General features: G+C 46.7%; 1 protein-coding gene across 1 annotated transcript in view; it reads right to left on the reverse strand.

Moving 5' to 3' along the window:
* Positions 1-566: 566 nt before the first annotated feature.
* erap1b (endoplasmic reticulum aminopeptidase 1b) overlaps positions 567-19,723 on the reverse strand; it is a 135,835-nt gene continuing 116,678 nt past the window's right edge. The window contains exons 18-19 of the mRNA XM_072516342.1: positions 14,593-14,674; positions 567-12,371 (exon numbers count right to left, since the gene is read on the reverse strand). Of these exons, the coding sequence (XP_072372443.1) occupies positions 12,219-12,371; positions 14,593-14,674 (235 nt within the window). The 3' untranslated portion in view covers positions 567-12,218. The remainder of the gene's footprint in view (positions 12,372-14,592; positions 14,675-19,723) is intronic.

Genomic DNA, 19,723 nt, shown 5'->3' on the forward strand with positions numbered 1-19,723 from the left:
CTGTCAAAAACTGTGGCCTGGAATCCTTCGTAGAGGGAAAAGGAAGACAACATCTGTAGTATGTTTCTTTTAAAAGTACCTGCATACTTTCTAAAAGGATTCATTATTAACCAGTCTCCAATAATAAAAATGTAAAACTCTCCTTCTGACTCTCTCAGGCTATATGAGATTAGAAACTTGTTTTGGGACAAAGCAGAGACACAAACTTGCAACCCTGTGGAATAATACATTGAACCATGACATAAGTTGTTGCTCTACCAAAACTGAAATCACTGATATTGTTTGTGCATAAAGTAATAAATTAGTTAAAACTAATTTCATTGTACCAAAATATTACGTTTAATTATTTTATCTCTCACTCTCATTCAGAGATGTAATATTCAAATGTTAAACAGCTAGACTAAGGAATTGAAATTGCTCTGCTGTATCAGAAAAAAAATTGGGGTGCAAGAAAATTGCACGATTCTAAAATATTTTTCTCCCTTTTGCTGATAAAAGTAAGTTTTTACAGGGTTAAACAACAAAAGTAATAATGAGCCAATGATTACACAAGCAGAAGGTCAATATAGTTAGTAACAAATGCACTTTTATTTTCACACTTACAGAAATCAAATGAATAAAAATTAAACCAGAAAATATCATCTTAACTAAAAAAGAAAAAGACTTCTATTTATGCAGTGCTTTCCACAATCTCGGGACACCAAAAAGCTTTTCAACCAATTAAGTATTCATGAAATGTAATCACTTACCACAAGCTTATCAATTTTGGTAGAGGCACTTTGAATAGCTGGTTCATAAAATTTACAGGGCAGAAGGAGGCCATTCAGCCCATCAAGTCTGCACCGGCTCGGACTTCCGGGTGCGGCTATGCAGAGCTAGGTCGCATATTCGGTAGCTCCCGCTTGGAACGGACTTTTGGGCTCCTTTACAGGGCCCCCACGGCATTTGTTTGACATTTCCCGGTGGGAAGAAGACTGCAACATTCCCCTGACAGTGTCCCCCAGGAATGGGATGTCTTTTGATTACCAGACCCAGCAGAAACAGTAAAAGATTTGGCTGCAACTGCAGGATAAACAGGGCCTCTTCCAGCATGCAGACGGGGGAAGGGCAAGCGTAAAGCTGCAAGCTGACCTGAGGGCCTTTATCAAAGGTGAATTCTAGCAGCAGAGGGAACAACTGTGAAAAGATCTCACCAAGGCCACTGAAGAAACGGGGACGAGGCTTCCGGTGACGGCCATGGAGGAGTAGGTCGCGCATTCGGCAGCTCCCGTCTGGAACGGACTCTTAGACCTTTTTCAGGAGTTTCCACAGACATTTTGGGGCAGATTGGTGAAGCGAACACTGCCAAAAGGATTCCCTCTCGAGACTTCCGGTTGCGGCTATGCGGAGCTAAGTCGCACATTCGGCGGCTCCCGCAAAAACGGACTTTTGGGCTCTTCAGGGCCCCCAACGGCACTTTTTTGACGTTTCCCGGTGTGGGAAGGAGTTAATAATAGCTCCCCGTCAGTATATGGCTTTAACTAGGAGCGGGGCGATAAAAAAGGTGGTGGTGGACTAGAAGAAGGACAAAATGGCGGCGGGCGGAGACCAGGCAGCGTGGAGGCAGTGGGCGGAGGAGCAACAGGAGGGTATCCAGCGCTGCCTCAGAGAGGTTAAAACGGACCTGCTAGAGCCGATGAAAGTTTCTATTGATAAGCTGCTGGAGACACAGGCGGCCCAGGGGGTGGCGATCCGAGAGGCTCGACGAAAGATCTCTAACAATGAGGACGAGATCTTAGGCCTGGCGGTAAAGGTGGAGGCGCACAAGGCGCTCCACAAGAAATGGCAGGAGTGGTTCGAGGAGATGGAGAATCGGTCGAGGCGGAAGAATCTGCGGATTCTGGGCCTCCCGGAGGGGCCGGACGTGGGGGCCTATGTGGTCACCATGTTGAACTCGCTGATGGGAGCGGGGTCCTTCCAGGGGCCCCTGGAGCTGGAAGGGGCCCATAGAGTTTTGGTGAGGAGGCCCAAGGCTAACGAGCCTCCGCGGGCGGTGCTGGTGCGGTTCCATCGGTTCGTCGATCGGGAGTGTGTGCTCAGGTGGGCCAAGAAGGAGAGGAGCAGCATTTGGGAGAACGCGGAGGTTCGGATATATCAGGACTGGAGTGCGGAGGTGGCGAAGAGGAGGGCCGGGTACAATCGAGCGAAGGCGGTGCTGCACAGGAAGGGGGTGAAGTTTGGCATGTTGCAGCCGGCACGACTGTGGGTTACCTACAAGGACCGGCACCATTATTTTGAGTCTCCGGAGGAGGCGTGGGCCTTTGTTCAGGCCGAGAAGCTGGACACAGACTGAGGGTCAGGATGGGCGATTGGGGACTGCGGTGGATATGTTATGCCTATTTTTGGTTCGGCGGGGGGGGGGGGCCTTTGCATTGTTTTGGGTTTCTTTTTCTCTGTGTTTTTCTCTTTCGGGTTGGGGAGGGTGGATGGGGCAGTTTGGGCACTGTTTTGGTTGATGGCGGGGAATCGAGTTGCTGCTGCTAAGGTCAAGGAGGAGCTGGAGCGAGTGGGGGGGGGGGGGGTTGAGACGGGGGTATGCCGCTGTGGGGAACGGGCCGGGTGTGGTGTGGGCGCGTGGCTGGCCGAGGAGGGGTCATGGCTAGTCGGCGGGGGAGGGGGGTGGGTAGCCCCCTGATCCGGCTGATAACCTGAAATGTAAGGGGACTGAATGGGCCGGTTAAGCGGGCCCGCGTGTTCGCACACCTGAAGGGGCTCAAGGCGGATGTGGTTATGCTCCAGGAGACACACCTGAAGGTGGCAGACCAGGTAAGACTGAGGAAAGGGTGGGTAGGTCAGGTGTTTCACTCGGGACTAGATGCCAAAAATCGAGGGGTGGCGATCTTGGTGGGAAAGAAGGTGTCGTTTGAGGCGTCGAACATTGTGGCAGATAATGGCGACAGGTACATAATGGTAAGTGGTAAGTTGCAGGGAGAGAGGGTGGTACTGATCAATGTGTATGCTGCGAACTGGGACGATGCGGGTTTTATGCGGCGTATGTTGGGTCGGATCCCAGACTTGGAAGTGGGGGGCCTGATAATGGGGGGAGACTTTAACACGGTGTTGGATCCGGCACTGGATCGCTCCAGGTCTAGGACGGGTAGGAAGCCGGCGGCGGCTAGAGTGTTGAGGGGATTTATGGACCAAATGAGAGGGGTGGACCCTTGGAGATTTGCAAGGCCGGGGGCTAGGGAATTTTCATTCTTCTCACATGTCCATAAGGCTTATTCTCGAATCGCCTTTTTCATTTTGAGTAGGGCGCTGATAGCGAGAGTAGAGGATACCGAGTATTCGGCAATAGTCATTTCGGACCACGCCCCGCATTGGGTGGACTTGGAGATGGGGGAGGAGAGGGACCAGCGCCCGCTGTGGCGCTTGGAGGTGGGGCTGTTGGTGGACGAGGAGGTGAGCGAGCGGGTCCGAGGAAGTATAGAGAGGTACTTGGAGACCAATGACAACGGGGAGGTCCGAGTGGGGATGGTATGGGAGGCACTGAAGGCGGTGGTGAGGGGAGAGCTGATCTCCATTCGGGCCCACAAGGAACGGGGGGAGAGGGAGAGGCTGGTGGGGGAGATGGTGAGGGTAGACAGGAGGTATGCAGAAGAGCCTGAGGAAGGATTGTTGAGGAAGAGGCGCAGCCTCCAGGCCGAATTCGACCTGGTGACCACCAGGAAGGCAGAGGTGCAGTGGAGGAAGGCCCAGGGGGTGGTCTATGAGTATGGGGAAAAGGCAAGCCGGATGCTGGCGTATCAGCTTCGGAAGCGGGACGCAGCTAGGGAGATTGGGGGAGTTAAGGACAGGAGAGGGAGCGTGGTGCGGAGTGGGGTTAGCATCAATGGGGTCTTCAGGGAGTTCTACGAGGAATTGTACCGATCCGAGCCCCCACGGGAGGAGGGAGGGATGGGCCGTTTCCTGGACCAATTGAGGTTTCCAAAGGTGGAAGAGGGACTGGTGGCGGGACTGAGGGCCCCGATTGGGCTGGAGGAGCTGATCAAAGGGATGGGAAGCATGCAGGCGGGGAAGGCACCGAGGCCGGACGGTTTCCCGGTCGAGTTCTATAAAAAATATATGGGCCTGTTGGGCCCGCTGTTAGTTAGGACCTTCAATGAGGCAAGGGAGGAGGGGGCTTTACCCCCGACCATGTCCCGGGCACTGATCTCCTTGATCCTGAAGCCGGACAAGGATCCCCTGCAATGTGGGTCTTACAGACCGATTTCCTTGCTAAATGTAGATGCCAAGGTGCTGGCGAAGGTCTTAGCCACGAGGATTGAGGATTGTGTGCCGCAGATCATCCATGAAGACCAGACGGGGTTTGTGAAGGGGAGACAGTTGAACGCGAATGTGCAGAGGCTTTTGAACGTTATCATGATGCCGGCGAGGGAGGGGGAGGCGGAGATAGTGGTGGCGATGGACGCTGAGAAAGCCTTCGATAGGGTAGAGTGGGGGTACCTGTGGGAGGTGCTGAAGAGGTTCGGGTTTGGGGAGGGGTTTGTCAGGTGGGTTAGGCTGTTGTATGAGGTCCCGATGGCGAGTGTGGCCACAAATAGGAGGAGGTCCGAGTATTTTCGGTTGCACCGAGGGACGAGACAGGGGGTCCCCTGTCCCCCCTGCTCTTCGTACTGGCGATTGAACCCCTGGCTAAGGCACTGAGAGAGTCGAGGAACTGGAGGGGGTTGGTGCGGGGTGGGGAGGAGCATAGGGTGTCGCTTTATGCGGACGACCTGCTGCTGTATGTGGCGGACCCGGTGGGAGGAATGCCAGAGGTAATGAGGATCCTTAGGGAATTCGGGGACTTTTCGGGGTACAAACTCAATACGGGGAAGAGCGAGCTGTTCGTAGTTCAGCTAGGGGACCAGGAGAGGGGGGATGGTGAGCTCCCACTAAAAAGGGCGGAGAGGAGCTTCAGATATTTGGGGGTCCAGGTGGCCAGGAGCTGGGGGGCCCTGCATAGGCTTAACTTTACAAGGCTGGTGGAGCAAATGGAGGAGGTGTTCAAGAGGTGGGACGCGTTGCCGCTGTCCCTGGCGGATAAGGTGCAGTCAATCAAAATGACGGTGCTCCCAAGGTTTTTGTTCCTGTTCCAGTGCCTCCCCGTGTTTATCCCGAAGGCTTTTTTCAGGCGGGTTAACAGGAGTATAATGGGGTTTGTGTGGGCGCGAGGGACTCCAAGGGTGAGAAGGGTGTTCCTGGAGCGGAGTAGGGATAGCCCAACCTCTGTGGGTACTACTGGGCTGCCAATGCGACAATGGTGCGCAAGTGGGTGATGGAGGGGGAGGGGGCTGCATGGAATAGGCTGGAGACGGCGTCCTGTGTGGGTACGAGTCTGGGGACGCTGGCAACGGCGCCACTGCCGCTCCCTCCAAGGAGGTATACCACGAGCCCGGTGGTGGTGGCGGCCCTCAAAATTTGGGGGCAGTGGAGGTGGCATAGGGGGGAAGTTAGGGCCTCGGCGTGGACCCCATTACGGGGGAACCACCGGTTCGCCCCAGGAAGAACAGGTGGAGGGTTTTTGGGGTGGCACAGGGCAGGGATACGAACGTTGGGGGACCTGTTCGCGAGCTTGGATGAGCTGGAGGAGAAGTACGGGCTCCCCCCCGGGGAACACCTTCAGGTACTTACAGGTAAGGGCATTTGCCAGACGGCAGGTGGTGGAATTCCCGTGGCTACTGCCACACACAGTACAGGACAGGGTGCTCTCGGGGGGGGGGGGGGGGGGAGAGAGAGAGATCTCGGAAACTTCCCAGGTGATGCAGGAGGAGGAGGAGGCCTCGGTGGTGGAGTTGAAAGGTAAGTGGGAGGAGGGGTTGGGAGAGGAGATCGAAGAGGGGACATGGGCAGATGCCCTAGGGAGGGTGAACTCTTCCTCTTTGTGCGCGAGGCTCAGCCTCATACAGTTTAAGGTGCTGCACAGGGCACACATGACCGGGACAAGGATGAGCAGGTTCTTTGGGGGTGAGGACAGGTGTGTTAGGTGCTCAGGGAGCCCAGCAAATCACACCCATATGTTCTGGGCATGCCCAGCGCTGGAGGAATTTTGGAAGGGCGTAGCGAGGACGGTGTCGAGATGGTAGGATCCAGGGTCTGACTGGGCTGGGGGCTCGCAATATTTGTGGTGGCAGATGAGCCGGGAGTGCAGGAGGCGAAAAAGGCCGGAATTCTGGCCTTTGCGTCCCTGATAGCCCGGCGAAGGATTCTCCTTCAGTGGAAAGATGCGAGGCCCCCAAGCGTGGAATCCTGGATCAGCGATATGGCAGGGTTCATTAAATTGGAGAGGGTGAAATTTGCGTTGAGAGGGTCGGTACAAGGGTTCTGTAGGCGGTGGCAACCGTTCTTAGACTTTCTGGCAGAACGATAGACATTGGTCAATGGCAGCAGCAGCTCGGGGGTGGGGGGGGTTTACTTTATTTTGGTTTATGTTATTTACACTGGAAGGGTCTGAGGGTGTGGATACACCTGTTGTCTTAAGTCGGGGTGTTAATGTTAATTTATTATTTAGGTACGGGGGGGGGAGGGGTTTGGGGGATTGCTTTTTTAGATTGTGTTTTGTACTTAACCCTGTTGGGTTCTTTTTTCTTTCTCATTTTGTTATTGATATTTTATGAAAACCTTTAAGAAAAATTTTTTTTTAAAAAAAGAGTCTGCACCGGCTCTTGGAAAGAGCACCCTACCCAAGGTCCACACCTCCACCCTATCCCCATAACCCAGTAACCCCACCCAACACTAAGGGCAATTTTGGACACTAATGGCAATTTATGATGGCCAATCCACCTAACCTGCACATCTTTGGACTTACTCTGCTTATTCAAAGGCCAATTTCATTTAGAAAACATTAGGGACAATTTTCCAAGTGCACACTGCTGGAGGGCTAGGTTCCTCATTAACCAGACACACTTGGAAAAATCACTCCTTATGGGCTCAATTTAACTACTGTCCCCACAGCTTGCATAATCTCAAATTTCATTCCAACCCATTGCTCAAAAAGTTGTATTCAAAATACTACTTTAATTAAACAAAACTAAAAAGATAAACAAAACCCATGGTTTATAAGCCAGTCTGCATAATTGATCTTTCCCTTCAAGGAACCCAGAGCAGGATCAGCAGTCTGCTTGATGAGACCTGATGTACTCGCTTGCCAGAGGCCACAAGTGGGACCTCACTTTAGGATTCAGGCTTGAATCATAACAGTGTCCAGAAAAAAGGGGAAAATATTTTTTATTTTCTTAACAACTGGATCAAGTAGATAGGGAGAAACCATTTTCACTTGTAAAATGATTGAGAAAGAAAGGGCACAGTTTTAAAGTGATTTGCAAAAGAAGCAGATAAGAGGTGAGAAAAATCTTTGTCACACAGCATGTGATTCCAGTCTGGAATGCACTGCCTGGAAGTAGAGACAGTTTCAACCAAATGGCATTAAGTCATGGTGCTCATTTGGAGAGCTGGTGTGGGCGTGGGCTGAATGGCCTACTTCTGCACCATAACAATTCTGCGATTCAGAAGGGACTCACACATTGAATAGCAGCTCAACAAAATATAGGAGAAATTTAAATTTTAGACAGCCTTCATTTAAATTTGCAAAACGGCAAGGCACATCTGCAAAGAAAATTTACAATCGAGAAACAAAAAGGTGTTGATTTTACAGCCGCATGCTCCAGAAATGGACACCAGACGTGATCACCACACCAGGGGACACAGAGGCCATTGCAGCCCCTGGGTGGCTGGGGACAAGCCAGGGGGAAGTGCCAACGGGTGGGACATGAAGGGCGACCCATTGGGAGGGCCACGGTGCCGACGATCAATGTTTGGGGGCAGGGGGGTCAGGCTGGCGATCAATACGGGGAGGGGGGGGAGAAACATGCCATCAATGGGGGAGGGGGCCCAATGCCCATGGGGAGGTGGGGATCTTTAAATTCACTTTGAGTTTGGGGCACCTTTTTTAAGCCAGGCTTGCCGGTGTGATTAGGTTCTTCCCAAAGGCTGCGCAACCCCCCCCCCCAAAATAAAATTGGCGAAGTGTGGGCAGATCTCGTCGGGAAACACGGCAGTTTTCTGACTGAACCTGGCATGTTGTCAATTTTTGAGAAAATTCCACCCAAAGAATTTTTTTACAGCCTCACAAAGTAAGCCATATTAAAAGTCAAGCTTTGATCATTTACCACAACTTAAGTGCCATCTCCTACCACCCCCAACAGGAGTGTCCCTATACTTTACCTGATACTAGATTTTAAGCATCTGATAGGCTGAGATAGGTTATCTAATTAACTTCTCAAAAATATTCTAATCATGCCCCCCTCAATCCATCTCCAAAAATAAGAGGCGGGATTCTCCAGTCCGCCAGCTGCCTGTTTCTTGGCGGTGTGCCATTCGCTGGCAGCGGGATCCTATCTTCCCACCACTTGTCAATGGGATTTCCCATTGTAACCACCCCATACCACCACAAAACCCAGTGGCGGGGGTGTGCTGCCGGTGGGAAAATCTAATTGCAATGACCAGAGAATTCCGGCCAAGGTTTTCACCAGCAGCTCAACTCCTGCTACTTAGCTGACCTGACGTTTAATTTCAGGGATCAAACTAATTTTAGCAATTGACCTTCTCGGTAATGATGAATTATTCTTCTGGATCAGAACCCAGCACCACTAATTTACATATTGAAGGTCCAATTTCTCTCCAAACGTGAGGGCAAAAACTGGCAACCTCCTCTAGTTTAACAGATTAAAGCTAAATTGGTGCAGGCTTACTTTACTTGCTGCCGAAATCACAGATATTTCTGAAAGGTAACTCTGTAATCTGTCCCCTTTACGTCTTTGAAATAGGTGTTCTGTCCATCAGGCTGTCAATCGTTGAGCATTCCAGCCAACCAGTGATCATTTTTTTAACAAACTCACAAACGGTTGTCAAATCAAATACACTTTCCTGAGATGAGAATCTACTCATTGATGGAGTGTGTGGTGGGGGGAGACGGATGGTGGGGAATGAGGGGGCTCTGTAGTATATGTGGCTAAGCCCCTGATCGTGCCGACACTCCAGACCATTCGATCGAAAGAGCCATCTTTTAACAGTAGCAAAAATTGCATGAGATTGTACATAAATATTTGTTCTCTCAATAATTAACATTTTGAGCAAATATATAATTGTTTTCACTAATGTCTAAACCTAAATAAATATCTAACTTGAGGAAACTCTAATGGGGTGGACCTGCAAATAGTTTCAGGTTGCTGGCTTACTGTTATAGAAAAGGTTCTGTATGTAACCTTCTACATACCAAACCTAACAATACATTGTTGCAAGTTTTAAAAAAACATCATCACAGATCCATCATAAGTAAAAATTCCATTTGCCACAATTAATTTAAAAAAAGAAAAAGCTGACATTTGAATATCTCCTCCTCAAGACATTCCAAAACTTTTTATATTTAATTTCAGGCATCATTGCTAAAATATTTCAACTCGTAAATGTTAAATGAATTCAATGACTGGTAATATTGCAAATTGCTCTACGTGTAAGTCGTTAAAATGCATTCATGCATGTGAATTTTGTTAGGATTAGAACAGATTTCAATGAGAAATTAACAAGCTGTTTATGGCACAGTGTCTCAAAACCAGTCACCTTTGAACCGAGGCAATGCCAGGTTTCAGATCTTGCTGAATTTTGGACTGGGTGGTTTGTGCCAAGCTGGGTCAGATGGGTCAAGGGTCACTTGGGAAAAGACTGGCAAAGCAAATAACTAATCCCACGCCGCACCCTGCCAATGCAGCAGGTTTTGTTTTAAATGAGGCAGCGGTATGGTCCATGCAGCATCAGAGAATTCCCTCTCTAGGTAATGTTCATCTCGCACTGCAGCTTTCAATATCATTTTTGCATGCTGTGTGATGGATGAGTAGGCAACTCAATGATTGCAGCAGGGAATAGCATTTTTATATTGCTCACCTCTACACATCTTTCATGGCATTGAGCAAGTTGACTGCTGTATTGTGAATTCACTCCACAGTAAAGGTAGGAAAAATTACCCAGCATTGGTGCCTCCAAAATAATTTAAAACTTTGCTATATAAAGTAGCTTTGGGACATTTATACTAGTCAACTGTAAACTATAATCTTCTAAGCATCTTTATTGGATTTCAAAACAAACTTAGCAATACTGAAATTTATGGTGTATTTAAGTATTCCAGTGTCAGCATTAATAACGCACAATTGGTAATAAGACACATATTTGATTGCAGTTCACTTACCACTCTTTAATGTGGTTAATATTTGTAAATATCAGAGTTTCATCACTTCGGGTTATTCATCCATGAAGGGAGATGAATGAATCAAGGCTGCAGCTGGTTTGTGGAAGCTGTCAATCACAGCCCATAACTAGAAAGTTATGAATGGCTTGAAGCTAATGGATCTGCGGGTTGAATGCCTGGATCTGGTATGTCTCTCTTGTGAGGACCATGAATTGAATTCAATTTTAATTGGTTTTTGGAGCAGGCAAGGAGCTAGACTCGGGGTTTGCCCCTGTCCACACTCTGAGCTCAGGCTTTGTAACTCTGATAAAGTAATTTTTTAAAAAGAAACACAGGTCACAGCTGTTCTCCTTTGAGGAACGGACACGTGGAGCCTCCAGTTGACTGTTACAGCTGTAATCTTTTTCACTGCCCCTGTCTGGACTGCTCTCTAGCTACCAGATAGGGGTCTCTTTTCTGGGGTGGGGGTGTTAGTGGGGTGGGGTACCTCTAGTCAGGGATCCTTGTGAGGCATCCCTTCAGTTAGGGGTCTGTGTGTGTGTGTGTGTGTGGGGGGGGGGGGGGGGGGGGGCGGGTCGCCCTAGTTAGAATGACCCTGTTGGGGGTCCCTTTAGTTAAGGGTTCCCTGTAAGGGGTCCATTTAGTTAGTGGGTCTCTGTGGGGAGCTTCCTTCAGTTATAGAGTCTTTGACATTTAAAAAAACAATATCAATAGTTTCTGATACACTTGCATGTTAACTTGTTTGGCAGACACACAACTATTGTATTGTCTCTGAACTTCCACTGTGTTTTGGCCTCCATTGAGGAGAGATATTAATATTGGGAATCAGACATATTCCACTGCAAACACCCAACATTAATAACAAATATTCAAGGTCAGGTTTCAAACAGTTAAGCTCCCTGCCCAAACAATATGATTCAACTTCAACCTCAGAAGAGCATCCTTAACAGGAGAAGTATCCATTCCTTTCTCTGAATAATACTGCCATTTAATAGCAGTTTGGTGTTGTGGTAAGAACTCGACTGACACTCACTTCAAGCAAGACTCTTGCAACAGGGGAGTCCTTTATTCAAATCAATCTAGGCTGTATTTGAAGCTAAACTAAAATCTACTCCACTGCAGTTGGTCCTTCTATCTGTCACTTTTCTAAGGGAAGGGATTGTGGTAAATAGGTATATTAACACAGGCAAAACATATCCTGTGATTGCAAAAAAGGTTTCAAAACAGCATTAAATATTTGTAATCATATATACATTGCAAATGTGAACCATTATGCTTCAAAAATTCTTAACTAAGGTAGTAAGAATTGCCAGTCACATTTGCCTTGTACCTGCTGTAGCTTGTGCCTGTGTGTGTTTTGTTAGAGAAGTGGCCCACAGAAGAGATATGGGGAGGTTTGGTAGAGGCCATGCTCTTTGAGAATAATGGCTGCAAAAACAATATTATTTAATTTGGGGGAGTCATTTCAAAGGAAACCAATTTGTTCTTAAGAATGTAGTTACAAAGTGGGATGTTAAACAAGAATTATTTCAGAATCTAGGAATCCTCTTCCAAAATCCTGACGTGATTTACTGTGGACCTTTTGTACGCCCTGTTTTTTTCAGTGACTGGAACAAACAAAAGAACACTTTGAAAATTGATCATCCCAATCTTGTGCTGTCTTGCTCGAATATTCACTGTGCAGCAGATGGATTACCTGCTACAGTTCATCATGGGATTCACACAGTTCATTTAAATCATTTTTCTTTCAGTCCGGATTTGATTAGTAAAGATAATGATGTTCCCGCATCACCAATTGAATCACTGCACATGACTTTCAAATTTGCTAAATATTATTTCACCTGAATGATGATACAACTTCAGACAGCATGTTTGCAGAGTTTTAGAATACTCTATAGGAAAGAAGTCTTTTCAAAGGAATTGAGTGCAGGAAGGACACGGGATGATGGTCATTGAATTACTGAACAGACTCCAAATTCTCCAACCATGTACTGATCTTATCAAAATTCTTGTCCATCCACCGGATGTTCTCCTCAATTGTTTCAACAGCTTGTTGAACACACCGGAGCTGTGAACCATTATCCTTCAAAGATTCAAAAAATCTTTGGACCTAAAGAAAACAAATTCATTGAGATTTCTCTCTTTTAATGAAACTAAAGGAAAGCTAGCCAACAAATAATAATCAAATGTGCTCTGCAAACCACAAAGCAAGAAAACTGCAAAGAAATACGCGACACAAGAATATACATTCCATATTTCTACAACATCGCACCTTGTGATCTGTTCCAATAGTTACATAGTATTATCATCAGCTAAAAACTGCACTGCTGCAAGTAGAAGGAAAAGAAGAAGGGAGAATAGGAGAGAAAAACACCTCAGCATCATCACACTATCTTTAAATAGGAAACTCAGAGATCCTCCAATAGTAGCATAAAGCCTCAAGATAAATGATTATAATTTTACTATCTGATCAATGCTGATCACAGAAAAGGCAGCAGTAGGGGTGTGTGTGTGTGTGTGCATACGCTTGAGTATACATGGCAAATTTAAGGAAAATGCAAGGAACATCACCAACCGTTGTATATGGGGCGGGAATCTCCATCCCGTCGCACCATTTTTCTGGTGAGGGGCGCTCCCGCTGGCAGCGAGATCCTTTGTCTCGCCAGCCAGCCAATGGGGTTTCCCATTGTGGGCACCCCCATGCTGTTGGGAAATCTGCTGGTGAGTGTGCTGACCGCAAAGCGGAGGATCCCGCCGACGGAGAATCCAGCCCCAGGTCTTTTTTAACTGCTCAAAAGATTTTGATTTTGTCAACTGGGAAAGCTTATGGAATATCCTCCTCAAATATAGCTGTCCTTAGAAATCTATCAATATTCTCCGCCGATGACATGCATACCGTGATCTTCGTCAACAGAACCATCGCTAACCCTAGCTCAGTGAAGACTGGGGTCACCAAGGCTGTGGCATTGCACAACCTTCTCCATTTTCTTCATTGCAACACTGCACCTCACCTTCAGTAACCTCACATGCATGGAGATAATCTACAGAACCTATGCCATCTCCAATCCAAAGCCAGTGAGTGACTTCTGGATGGGACATGTCATTCACATGCCTGTCACCAAACTCCTGAACTGCTCTACTCAGATCTTGGTTGTGGCATGGGATGCCCTGGAGGACAGTGCAAATTCTTTAGCGATGTCCTCAAAGCATCCCTGAAGAACTCATAAATACCCTCTGAATCACAGAAGTCCCTGACTTGTGACTGACAAAAGTGTAGAACCATAGAATCCCTACAGTACAAAAGGAGGCCATTTGGTCAATCAGGTCTGCAGCAACCCTTTGAAAAAGCACCTTACCCAGAGCCCCAGAGCCCCCCCCCCCCCCACCCCCACCCTATCCCCATAACCCTGTAATCCCATCTAACCTGCACATCCTTAGACACGAAGGGGCAATTTAGCACAGCCAATTCATCTAACCTGCACATCTTTGGACTGTGAGAGGAAACTGGAACACTCGGTGGAAACCCACACAGACAGGGGGAGAATGTGCAAACTACACACTCACCCAAGGCCAGAATTACACCCAGATCCCTGGTGCTGTGAGGTAGCAGTGCTAACCACTGTGCTACCGCGTCACCCTTAATTTCATTGGGAAGGGTATCAAACACACTGAGCGACTTCACTGGGAACGTGCAGAGGCATTCGAGGTGTCAGAGGGAGTGCACAAACTTCCAAACAACCCATCGCCCAAACTCTTCAAGCACCATCTGACCCACAGCTGGCAGAGTCTGGAGATCATGCATTGGACTTATCAGCTATTTTAGATCGAACCAGAGTGGATGCAAATCACCCTCAGTCATGAGGGACAATTGTCATCTTATACTTCCATATTTATCAGCACCTCTCCCAAACGTTGCCCAAGTCACCATTCTTAACACATGAATGTAAGAAGAAGAGTATATATGAGTGAGGGAGAGATTCTCCCAAATGTAAAATTACTCTTAAGTAAGGTGCTAGATTTCATCTATTGTCCATCTGGTGACCTACAGCAGCCAGCAGCAGCGGACAGAGATTCAGATAATGAGGTGGAAAATTAGAAGAAAGACTTTGGACTTTGACAGAACCACAGTTTTGACTTTGCATTGCTGGTTGGTTACAATGCTTTCTAATATGTAAGAAAGATAGTGTAAGACAGGAACATTTTAAAAAAGTAACCAACATAAATGCTATTCTGTTTTATATAGAGTTGCTTTTCACCATATATTCAAAGACATATCATTTATAAAAGAAAAGTAACATAGCTAGTATATTTGGCTTTCTAATGTCACCCACCTCTTGAAGCTTAAGCCTTGTTGAATATTGAGATGTAATGCCAGTCACAGTATATGCAATGGAAGGTGATCCCAGTTCAAACCTAAGGATTAAATTAAATAAATAATGGCAGCATTCCATGAAAAGATTCTTTGCGTCTTACATAAACCAGGTGAGTCTGCAATGTTTCAAGGCAAACAACAGTGCATCTTCAATCCAACAACAATGTATTATCTAATTCAAAAAGAACAATGCTGTAGAGTAGACTATCTGTTTCTGCAACTGTTTTATGGTTTTTTCCCCTAACAGAATCCATGCCTGACTAAATCCTTCTCCAGTCAGGAGATGAACCATGGATTTCAGCCAGCATCAGTTAGTTTTCGATCCACCCTTGCTGCCTTCTATCACCAAACATGCTCCTGCGATTTTAAACAAAAGATTATCATCTTCTCTCATTATTTGACCAGAATTGTTTTTTAAAATTTCCTCTTCCAGACAGAACAACTGGATAATTGAGATAGGTGCTCTCATGTAAGGCATATGAGGAAAGGGGATGCGGGGAATGGGATTAACAAGATAAAGAACTGCCATGGCAAACAAAATGTTGCAGCCAAATCTGGAATAGGCACCTCTAATTTATTGGAAGAAAATCTGAAAACTCAGGAGCAAAATAGTTAATTACACCTTTTAAAAAGACACAGCATCATGAAAGGCTCTACTCAAACAATAGTGAATGGCCAACACCGATTCCTGTTCTTTACCTGGCGACAATTCTCTTCTCTGCCTCCTTACACATATATTCCTCTGTGTTTATATGGTTTTTGTCTCTCTAACTTTGCACTTGTGTTTTCTCTCTTTCCTATTTTACATTTATCACTTTGACTGTCCCTCTTTATCTCTTTGCTACAGTTAGCAAAAGTTGAAACACATGGGATGTGGTCCCTGTGCTCGGAACACAGAGAAACGCCCCACTATCTGACACCTATCTGGGTAGATTGAAGGTCTCAGCGGGGAACTCTCCGATAAGGCTGCACTTCGCTAAGCTGGAAATGAGCCACGTGTACTTGCAGCTGGTGCTCGAGCCCAGTTCCCGGAAATATGTGACGATCAATGCCCATCGGGAACTGCACGAATATACACAGTTGCCGTTCGGAGTCTCCTCGGCTTGTGCAATATCCCAGAGGGTTATGGAGAACATCTTGCGAGGGTTGCCAAGGGTGGCTGTCAACCTGGACTGCACTCTCCTCACTGGTACCTGACATCAGGAACACGTGGAGAACCTAACCGAGGTCCTTGAGCGGTTTGCTCGGGCTGGGGTCCGACTCCAGAGGGAGGAGCGCATTTTCCACATGCCAGAGGTCTAGTATCTCAGCTACCGGGTGGACAGCAGAGGCTTCCATCCAGTGGGGCAAAAGGTGCGGGCGATTCACCAGGCCCCATCCCTCGTGAGCAAATGGAACTCCACTCTTTCTCTCTCTCTCTCTCTCTCTCTCTCTCTCTCTCTCTCTCTCCCCCCCCCCCCCCCCCCCCCCCCCCCCGCACCCCCCCCCCACCACCTGTCGAGCACTCAGAGAGCAAGCCCAGCGTCCCTGGGCTCTTTGCCTGTGAGCAAAGATGGCTACTCACTTCCTCGGCTCCCCACAGAAGCCCTTCCACCAGGTTCACGTTTTTCAAAAGGATTATTAATCGCTATGGCGAGTACCTGATTACTGGTTGCATCGCAAACTGTTTGGCGCATGGCACAGTTCTCGCTTTCTGCCTCTCCTGCTGTTCACCGGCCTCATTTCACTCGAGCGAGAGAGCTGCGAGGCCGGAGCATCGCCCCCTTTATCTCATTAAAGTAGCCTGTTGCTAGTCTGTCCCCATAACATTTAGGTTTCAGAAAAGTTGTAAAGAAACATAAATTATTTCTGATTGAGATGTCAGTGATAAGAGGTCATCAATTTAGGATGTCACTTGGGGCCAAGTTGGGGGACAGGAAGTGACCAGTCAGTGGCATTACTCCAGCAAAGAACAGGTACAGACATAGTGAGTCAAGTGGCTTCCTTCTTTGCTACTCATTGATGTGAATCCATGGGGATCATTTTCAATTGTTATCCGCCAATTTCTTGCTGGAAAGTTGATTGAGCTATAGAGGAAATGAACCCCTGGTGTTCACTGCACAAAATGACCCATTGTCAGCTCATTCTCAATATCTCTCCAGATTGTCAGTCACCTGCCTCACTCTCCCAGACTAGCAGGCTGTAAGGAATAGTCCATTCATTGCTCACCGGCTACATTCAAATTACTTGACTTTCAAAATGTTTCAGACCCATCAAAGTTGTCTTTGGATACATGGTGCAGCGACTCCACCAACTTTGTACCCTTTGGGACATTTGTCTATCATAGTTTGCCATGTGCCTGAACTGCTAGCCCTTCTTGTGCCAAAACGTTTTGTCTAGCCTTGTAGTCCTGAACTTTTCTGTCTTTGTCTGAACTTGTATCTCTCCCTTCCTCCTTTTCCCACCCAGCACCACATACTTCTCAACCTGTCTCATTCTACTTGCCTCTCCCTCATTTCTGATGACAACGAAATGCATGAGATCAATATTCCTCAAGAAGTATTAATCTTCCTCAGGGAAATGCACCGTCTCCTTTACCCCTCTGTGCTGCCTTTCATGGCGATGGCAGCATACATAATTTCTTGCTGTTGTTGCTTCCTTACACCAAAGGTCATAACTCCATTTTAACCATCCTCTTTCACTTCCTTCTTTCGCCTTCTCATGCTATATCCTTTCCCTTTCCCCCCTATGTTTCTTGCCTCTAGATTCATTTCCTCATCTCCCTTCCAACCATTTTCCTTTTAAGGCCCGTACATTGCCCTTGCCTACCCTCACTGTCTTCCTCTCTCTTTCCTTCGACGCTGTCCCTTCGCCTCTTAGTTTTCTTCCCCTGCCTTTACGGAAGCCCCTCACCCCTCTCACTATTTCTCAATTCATTACTCATCCCATATCCTTCTCGACCCTCTTTACAACCTTTCCCCTTCATCACCTTTTGGCTCACCACCTCCGAAGCTCTTTATCCTTAGGAAACTGACTGCTTACTTTTTTAAGCACTGATGGTGTTTTACAATATATCTGTGGAGAGCTTTTGCAGAAGAAATGGGTGCTCCGAGCATTTTAAAATGTTAACAGCTGGTTTCCTACCAGCAAATAGTCCTGAAGCCCTGGAGATCAGGGCAGGTGATGTTCATGCCATGGGAGTAAAAGGATGAGAAATCTGTAACCACCTACAGGCCAGGAGCACCTATAGGTGAGGGACTGTGGCACTAGCGTACACAGCAAACTTACTCCAAAATCCCCAACCATGTACATAGCTTATTCATTTTCTACATTGAGCAGTGTAGATATCTGCTGTCTGGGTTGGAGGAGAGCTGGGTTGCTGTCTCCATGGGAAGGAGAAACAGTTCACATTTTTTTAATTTCAGTAAAAATTGGTAAAACTGGCTTAGTAATACTGGAATTTCAGTTTAAGGTAGACAAGATCAGTTCGGACAAGTTTTCCTGGTTTTACATTTTTGGATAATTACCATGCAGTTAGTGCTTGGACCAAAACTACAAAGTTAGAATAAAAGTAGTTTGTAGTAGATCTTGCTCTGCATACAAAAAAATCACAAAGACAGAGTGGGTGGAAAACCTGAGCTGGGACACAAAGGGAAGGGAGACATCTGGCAAAATAAACAGATACCTTTTTGTCAGGTATCCAGGTGTCCTAGTGCATCAATCATGAAAAGCAAGTAGATAAGGACTGCAAGTTATTAGGAGAGATAATAGAATGTAATTGTTTATTGTGAAGGGAATTGAATACAATACTAGGAGGTTGTGCTTTGGTTGTACAGGACACTAGTAAGACCACATCTGAAGTATTGTGTATAATATTGGTCACTTTATTTAAGGAAAGATATAAATGCATTAGAAGCAGTTCAGAGAAGGCTTACTAGAATAATACCAGAAATGGGTGAGTTGTCTTACGATGAAAGGTTGGAGAGATTAGATTTGTATCCACTGGAGTTTGGAAGAGTAAGAAGCGACTTGATCTAAACCTTTAAGATCCTAAGGGGTCTTGACAGCTTGGATGCGGAGAGTGTGTTTCCTCTTGTTGGAGAATCTAGAACGAGGGTCACTGTTTAAAAATAAGTGTTCGCTCATTTAAGATGGAGATGAGGAGAAATTATTTCTGTCAGAGGGATGTGAGTCTCTGGAACTCTCTCCCTGAAAAGGGGGTTGAAAAAAGTCCTTGAATATTTTTAAGACAGAGATAGATAGATTTTCTATTAACAAAGGGGTGAAAGGTTAACGGAGGTAAGCAGGAATGTGGTGTTGAAGTTACAATCAGATCAGGCATGATCGTAATGAATGACAAAACAGGCTCGATGGGCTGAGTGGCCTACTCCTGCTCCTAATTCTTATGTTCGTATGTAGGTGGGACATGTCCTACAATCCTTTCCCTGCCCTCTCCAGTCTGGGAGCTTCTACTGTCACAGGTTGCCATCTAGTGGCTTTGAAAAGAACAGCATTGTTAATTTGCAAAAGAAGCAAAGTTTATAAGTACTGAATTGTCTTTTGTTCAGAGCATTCCTTCTTTAATAGCAAAAAATGATATTTCCAGAGCAGCACGGTGGTTAGAACTATACTGAGTGTATATCACGGTGCCGAGGTCCCAGGTTTGAATCCCGGCCCTGGGTCACTGTCCGTGTGGAGTTTTCACATTCGCCCCGTGTTTGCGTGGGTTTCACCCCCACAACCCAAAGATGTGCAGGGTAGGTGAATTGGCCATGCAAATTGCCCCTTATTTGGAAAAAATGAATTGGGCACTCGAAATTTTTTTTTTAAAGAAAATGAACATTCCACCAAAAATTATCCGCCTTTGGCATTTCCAGTCTGGTTTCCCAAGGTAAGGCAGGTCTTGGGCAGGTCAAAAGCAATTTGCTGCTTCCATTCCCAGCTGTTCAGAAGAGGGCAACCCAAGATACCCAAGTAAGTGCCTCAACTTTTATTTTTCTGCAAAGAGGTAAAATGCTACCCGTCACCATGATGGTGTTCAAATAAACATAATTCTCACTAAATTAAAACTGGCTCGTGAGAGTATCATTTTCTTTGAGGGGGATAGCTTT

Source organism: Scyliorhinus torazame, chromosome 9, assembly GCF_047496885.1.
Source record: "Scyliorhinus torazame isolate Kashiwa2021f chromosome 9, sScyTor2.1, whole genome shotgun sequence".
NCBI classification, from domain to species: Eukaryota; Metazoa; Chordata; class Chondrichthyes; order Carcharhiniformes; family Scyliorhinidae; genus Scyliorhinus; species Scyliorhinus torazame.